General features: G+C 39.3%; 2 protein-coding genes across 2 annotated transcripts; both read left to right on the top strand.

Moving 5' to 3' along the window:
• Positions 1-2171: 2171 nt before the first annotated feature.
• On the top strand, positions 2172-2859 carry LOC109239682. The gene is made up of 2 exons (XM_019406270.1): positions 2172-2624; positions 2731-2859. The coding sequence occupies exons 1-2, from the start codon at positions 2172-2174 to the stop codon at positions 2857-2859; spliced, it is 582 nt and encodes a 193-aa protein (XP_019261815.1).
• A 2197-nt stretch (positions 2860-5056) lies between these two features.
• On the top strand, positions 5057-6237 carry LOC109239681. Its single transcript, XM_019406269.1, has 2 exons — positions 5057-5682; positions 5802-6237. The coding sequence occupies exons 1-2, from the start codon at positions 5057-5059 to the stop codon at positions 6235-6237; spliced, it is 1062 nt and encodes a 353-aa protein (XP_019261814.1).
• Positions 6238-6856: the final 619 nt, after the last annotated feature.

Below are 6856 nucleotides of genomic sequence, written 5' to 3'. Positions count from 1 at the left end.
TCAAACAGGTTCCAATATCTTTTGAGTCAAACAGAGAGTATGACAAATTACCTGATATAATAGGTAAATGTGATATAATCTCGATGGTGTAAAATTATTGTACTAATTAATATAAGTTTCAAGCGTGGACGATGAGAGTCCCTACATATCATATGATTCTCGTTCTTGAATTAAATTCACACTTTTCCAAACCCAAATATATAGGATTCTAGGATTCCTCCCGGAGGGAAATGCTTTTATGCATACCTATTCTGATTAACGCACACTATCGTCTATTCTCAAAAGATGATACACACTAGCTAACCGCCCCTTAGCCCGATGCTCATGATGTGCTATGGAACCTCCACCGTGCCAGGGGAGGGGGACCAAGTAGGGCATAGCTAGCGGCATAAGAGTCGACTCGGCATCAGCGGCTTCGTGCCGCACTGGAGTAATCCAATAGTTATCATGAAACACCATGAGCAGCAGGATGTTCGGGTCCGAAATTCGAAGTGAAATTTTTTGTTCGCCTGTTCTTAGTCGTCATAGGAAAGAAATACAAAAATAAGAAAGAGATTATTCCCTTAGAACTTGTCCAATCCACCAGTACCCGAAGTGCATATTCTTCGCCTGCGCGAGAGACTTCTAGGCGCTACATCATAAACACATTCAGAGCGGAGATAATTATCCTAATGTACGCAAAATTGAACTCATTCCAAAATCTGGAAAAGTTGCAAAATAAGTCCTCTACAACGATTTTTAGTTGCCAACATAGTTTGTCTCTACCCTACAAATCCAGACTAATACATATCCCATGAAACTCTTTATTCAATGCCGCACCGTCCGCCCAAATTCTCTTCTTATCATATATAGTCCTCCCTCGAAAAACATTCTTCTCAGTTTTCACTGTCCCACCACCCACTATACACTTTTAGCATGAGTTTAGTTTGGTGCATGGAACATGGGAGTGTTCCATCTATAACTATAAAGACTGTCATTTCAGAATGCAGTCAAAATGTTACTAGGTGAAAGTGGATCAGCAGGGGCGGCTCGATATAATTGGGGGTCTAAAGCGTTACTACAATTAGAGGCCCAAATTTTTTATAATCGACTTCGTTAGTAATTATTTTTCAATTGATAATATATCTAACTGCTTTAATCACTCTTGAGACAATATTGTTGGTCGTATCTATGTTTATTTTGAAAAACCTCTTCCATTGAGGAAATTGTTAGGCATTCAAAAAAGAATCAAGTCTTTTTATGTAACTAAGTATATAAATTAGAGCATTATCTTCTACTTGTATTATCTTTTTAGGCATTAGAGTGATTATTATGCTTTGATGATCACAAAAGGTTAACACAACATTTTATTTGAAATTCTCATCATTTATCAATCTCAATTTATTAAATAATACTTATAGAAAACTCTTTCTCTAGAATGAAATTTCTTCTCAGCCATTGCTAAAAATGACGAGGAAATCAAAGGCTGGAGGGGGAGAGTCGCACATGCAAGGAACAAATCTGAGCAACGCGAACGGAACAAGAGGACTTCCACAATCAGCGGACGCAAAGAGAACTCGCAGTATCAATGTTTTGCAAGGGATACGACCATTAGATCTGAGCCAATCAGCTATTGATGGTGAGGCATCAGGGAATTGTACAACAATTAACAGAAATGGAGGAAAAAAACAGGATAAGGGACGCAAATCATGGGCAGAAAGAGTGGGGGATGAGGAGAAATTGACGGAGAAAAAGGACAACAAAGAGATGAGCCCTAAATCATGGAGGAAAGTTGTTGCAAGCCCAATTATTGAAGGACTGGACTTAACACCCCAAGTTCAGGACAATTTGAATGTGAAAATAACTATGGAGGATATAAAGGAGGAAAAAGAATTCTGGAATTCAACAGTCATGTGTTTTATACTAGGATCTAATCCACCACAAGCAGTTATGGAAGGATACTTTCAAAGGATATGGGGATCGCTTGGCATAGACAAGATAGCACAGATTAATAGAGGAGTGTTCATGGAGAGATTCCATAGCTTTGAAAGCAAAATCAAAGTAATTGAGGATGGAGTCCAGATGTTCGACAGAAAACCAGTGGTGGTAAAACCATGGAACATGGATATGAAAAAGGAATCAGTTGAATTGATCCCAATGTGGATTAGGTTCAATGGACTGGATATAAAATAATGGGACAAGCTGCACTTACAAAATTGGCAGGACTGGTAGGTAAACCATTAAAAGCAGATCGAGCTACAACACAGAAGGAGAGACTTACATATGCCCGAGTCCTGGTTGAGGTTAAACCTCATCAGAAATATCCATACACAATCATGTTCGAGGATGAGAGAGGCAGAATTGTGGAGCAGGAGGTTTTCTATGAATGGAAACCTACTCTGTGTGGAAAATGCAAGAATTTTGGGCATGAAATGAATGAGTGCAGGAGATTTATCAAAGAAGAAAGGGAGAAACAAGCAAATAAACAGGAACTAAAAGAGCCAACTGAAGTACAGACGCAAAAACAAGTGGAAAAGAAGAATGCAAATATGCAGAATAAAGGAGAACATGGACAAAAACAACAAGTGATTGGGCCAATAAGCAAGGGAAACACTGGGAATGAGGTAGTAACCATTGGGAATGAGGTAGCAACTACATCTAGAACTTGGAAGAATTCAGGAAAGGGAAGGGCAGGGGATGGAATACACTAGGATACTATCAGTACTGAGAACTCTTTTGCAACACTAAAAGGACCATCAACAAGAGAAAGCAGAAGCAGCAAATGAGAATGTGGTGGAGAACAGGAATAACAAAGGGAAAGGGAGTGAGATGGCTCTAGGAAAATGGCAGGATGGGGGCAATCCCTCATCCAATGGATAGAATAGGCTTCTGGAATGCCAAGGGATTGAATAAGCCACATAAACAGAAGGAAATGAACCTGTTTATGAACAAACAAAGAGTTGGCTTATTTGGTCTCCTGGAAACAAAGATTAAGAGAGCTAAGGCACACAAGCTGATATTAATCTATGCAATGGTTGGTCATTTACTACGAACTTAGTAAAGCATCCGGCAAGGAGAATATGGGTTGTATGGAAACCTGGAGTATATGATGTCAATATAACAAGTGTAACTGAGCAACTTATACACTGTATGGTCCAACATAGAGGGACAAGATAACAGTTCAATGTTACAATAGTTTATGGGTTTAGCAATCAAAACATGAGAAGGCAACTATGGGAAGATATCAAGAGTATACACCAACAAGTCAGAGGGCCTTGGGCAATAATGGTGGACTTTAATTACATTCTGAGTACTGAAGAAAGAATGGAGAGCTTGGTTACTATGGCAAAAATCAGGGAGTTTAAAAAATGTATGGAGGAATGCTCAACGCAGGACATGAGATCCTCAGGAGCATTCTATACTTGGAGCAACAAACAACCTGGAGAAAGCAGAGTAATGAGAAGAATAGATAGAGTCCTTATCAACTTTGAATGGATGACAAAGCTGCCTGCATCAGAGGTCCACTATATATAACCAGGGCTATTTGATCATTCCCCGGGCATAATTAATTGGGAGGGAGGTGGGCAGCAGGTGAAAAGAAGTTTCAAATACTTCAATATGTGGAGTATGGCATGTGATTTCAAAGAAAGAATAAAAGATGGCTGGAAAACAAACAAGAGGGGTACACAAATGTACCAGTTGGTGGGGAAACTACACAGAATCAAGAGCACCTTACAGAAAATCAACAAGGAGAGATTCAGCAACATTGAAAAAAGAGCAGAGGAAGTACTAAATACCCTTTAACAGTGTCAAAGCAAAGTACAGAAGGACCCTAGAAATGAAGCATTAATCAATGAAGAAGTAAGATTAAATGAGGAGTGCAGCAAATGGGAGAAGGCAAGGAACATGTTCTTGCAGCAAAAGGCTAAGGCACAATGGCTCAGACAGGGGGACCAAAACACTAAATACTTTCATAGTCTGTTGAAAGCTCGAAGGAACAGTAACCGATATTTCACATCAAGGACATGAAAGGGTGTGACATAGATGATCCAGTCAAGATTCCAGATGCATTTATAGAATTTTACATAGAAATGTTGGGAAGGAAATTGGAGGGAAGGGATCATGTAAATAGCCAGCTAATAAGACATGGGCCAACTGTGAAAGAGGAGGAAAGGAATGAACTGGCAGTAGACTTCACAGAAATAGAGGTGAAGGAGGCTCTATGGGCAATTGCAGGAGATAAAGCTCCAGGTCCGGATGGGTTTGGAAGCCAGTTTTACAAAGACTGCTGGGATATTGTGGGTGCAGATGTAAAAAGTGGAGTTCAGGAGTTCTTTAGAGAAGGCAGAATGCTCAAAATTGTCAACAACACTGTGATAACTCTTATCCCCAAGAGCACTCATACTGAGGCAGTAGGTGACTATAGACCAATTGCTTGTTGCAATACAATATATAAAGTGATCTCGAAGATGCTATGCAATAGGCTTAAAAAAGTACTACCTGGGATAATCTCTCCTAATCAAAGTGCTTTTGTGGAAAGAAGGAATATAGTGCACAATATATTGATATGCCAAAATCTGGTGAGGTTGTACAAGAGGAAGAATACGACTAGAAGCTGTCTAATTAAAGTAGACCTAAGGAAGGCATATGATACTGTGGAGTGGGAATTTGTGGAAGAGATGCTGCAGCCTCTTAACTTCCTCAAAAATTCATAAAGTGAGTGATGGCTTGCATCACATCTACTCATTATACAATAGCAGTGAATGGTGGAGTCTATGGCAACATTGAGGGCAAACGAGGGCTAAGGCAAGGGGACCCAATATCACCCCTCCTATTTGTAATTTGTATGGAATACCTATCAAGAATTATGAAATGGATCACTGAACAAAAAGGGTTCTAGTTTCATTCCAAATGTCGAGGGCTCAAATTAAACCATCTATGTTTTGCGGAGGATGTGTTATTCTTTTGTAAAGGGGAGTGGCAATCTGTGGAAATGATCCTAAGGGGGATGGAAACATTCTCAAAAGCATCAGGATTACATACTAATGCAGCTAAATCAAACATCTATAGTGCGAACATGGAGGAGCAATGCATTCAAGACATATGTGAGCTTACAGGATATCAAAGAGGGGCATTACCATTCAGGTACTTGGGGGTACCAATATCTGCTAGGAAGCTATCAATAACAGATTGTGAAATGTTGGTGGAGAAGATGGCTACCAAAGTCAGAACATGGAGTACAAGAAATATATCCTATGCTGGAAGGGTGATGCTAGTGAATTCAGTGTTGATGCAAGTGCACTCATATTGGGCTTCCATCTTCATCCTCCCAAAAAAGGTATTAGTGAACATAATAGGCATCTGCAGAAGCTTTCTATGGGAAGGAAAAGGGAACTCAACCAAAATGGCATTAGTAGCATGGGACATAGTGTGTAGGCCTAAACAACAAGGGGGACTGGGGATAACTGATTGTATAATTTGGAATGAAGCAGCAATGGTGAAATATGTATGGAACATAACAAAAAAGGAAGACAATCTATGGGTGAAATGGGTCAACCATGTATATATAAAGGATCAGTCGTGGCGGCAATATGTACCTCCAAATGACAGCTGTTGGTATTGGAAGAAAATCTGTACCATTAGGGATAAATTTGCTGCTGGATTTGTGAACAATGGTTGGCTAACACAGGGGGAAAATATACTGTGAGAAGTGGATACTAATGGTGTAAAGGAGAAGCAGAGAAACAGCCATGGCATCGAGGGGTATGGAGTCGGATGAATGTGCCTAAACATAGCTTCACTAGCTGGCTTGCCATGTATAGGAAGTTACTGACTAAGGAGCAACTGCTAAAACTGAAGATAAGCCAAGATAGTGGATGCCTGATATGTGGGAACCAAGTAGAAACAGTGGAACACCTGTTCTTTGAGTGCAAATTATTAGAGGAATGCCTAAGAAGGATGGTGGTATGGATGCAGAGAGGGACAACAAAGCATGATTTAAAGGGGATATGGAGAAGAATAACTCGAGGAGTTCATGGGAAGAACTGCAGGGAGTTCATAACAGCAGTGATCGCAGCACTAATATACAAGATATGGTGGGCAAGAAATGAAGCATTATGGAATCAAAGGGTACCTACACCAAGAAGCATATGTGTACAGATACAGCAAGAATGTAAAGCTAGAATAGCACAACTGATAAACAAAAAATCTAGTAGGAAGGAGAGGGAGTGGATAGATCAATTGTATAGGAAACAATGAAAAAAGAGTATAGGAGAGTATAGGGAAGATATAGAAAGATAGAGGAAGAGAAGAAGGAATCAAGGGCAATAATTTGTAAAGAGTTTCTGTTTATTTGTGAATAAAAGCTTTATGTTTCAAAAAAAAAATACTTATAGGTTCTAGTGGTCATAATGTAAAAAATGCAAAATGAAGGGTACATCTAGTTTAAGAAAATTATAAAGATATATTTACTTTACTCGAGATGACTTTTCTATTCCTCTACAGTTACATCAACTACACATTGCTAAAGTTTATTATAAAATGCTCAAATATTTTTAAGAAAAAATTAATACATAAACTATTCATTTTAAAATTGGGGGCCTAATGCATATTACTTGCCTAGCCTTTGAGCCGGCCCCTGAGTGGATGCATTAATATTGTTACTCCACAAGAGCCTCATCCACATTTCAAGAATCCGTAAAACCAATGACAAATTAAACATGAGGCTCTTACCTGGAAATTTCAAATCAAATTGCAACATAATGCACTTCTACTCAAATTATCACCTGCTTTTTGCACTGCCACTTTCAGGGTGCTCTACACTAAATACACTTAATGCTCGTACTTTCAAGATGACAAACTCCTGGGACCCGGGGTC

Source organism: Nicotiana attenuata, unplaced genomic scaffold, assembly GCF_001879085.1.
Source record: "Nicotiana attenuata strain UT unplaced genomic scaffold, NIATTr2, whole genome shotgun sequence".
NCBI classification, from domain to species: Eukaryota; Viridiplantae; Streptophyta; class Magnoliopsida; order Solanales; family Solanaceae; genus Nicotiana; species Nicotiana attenuata.
This window is presented reverse-complemented; position numbering and strand designations above follow the sequence as displayed.

Coding starts and splice junctions, on each gene's coding strand:
- LOC109239681 (XM_019406269.1), top strand. CDS start 5,057: ATGGAGGAGCAATGCATTCAAGACATATGTGAGCTTACAGGATATCAA. Junction 5,683..5,801: donor ACACAGGGGGAAAATATACT/GTGAGAAGTGGA, acceptor TGCCATGTATAG/GAAGTTACTGACTAAGGAGC.
- LOC109239682 (XM_019406270.1), top strand. CDS start 2,172: ATGGGACAAGCTGCACTTACAAAATTGGCAGGACTGGTAGGTAAACCA. Junction 2,625..2,730: donor TAGTAACCATTGGGAATGAG/GTAGCAACTACA, acceptor CAACACTAAAAG/GACCATCAACAAGAGAAAGC.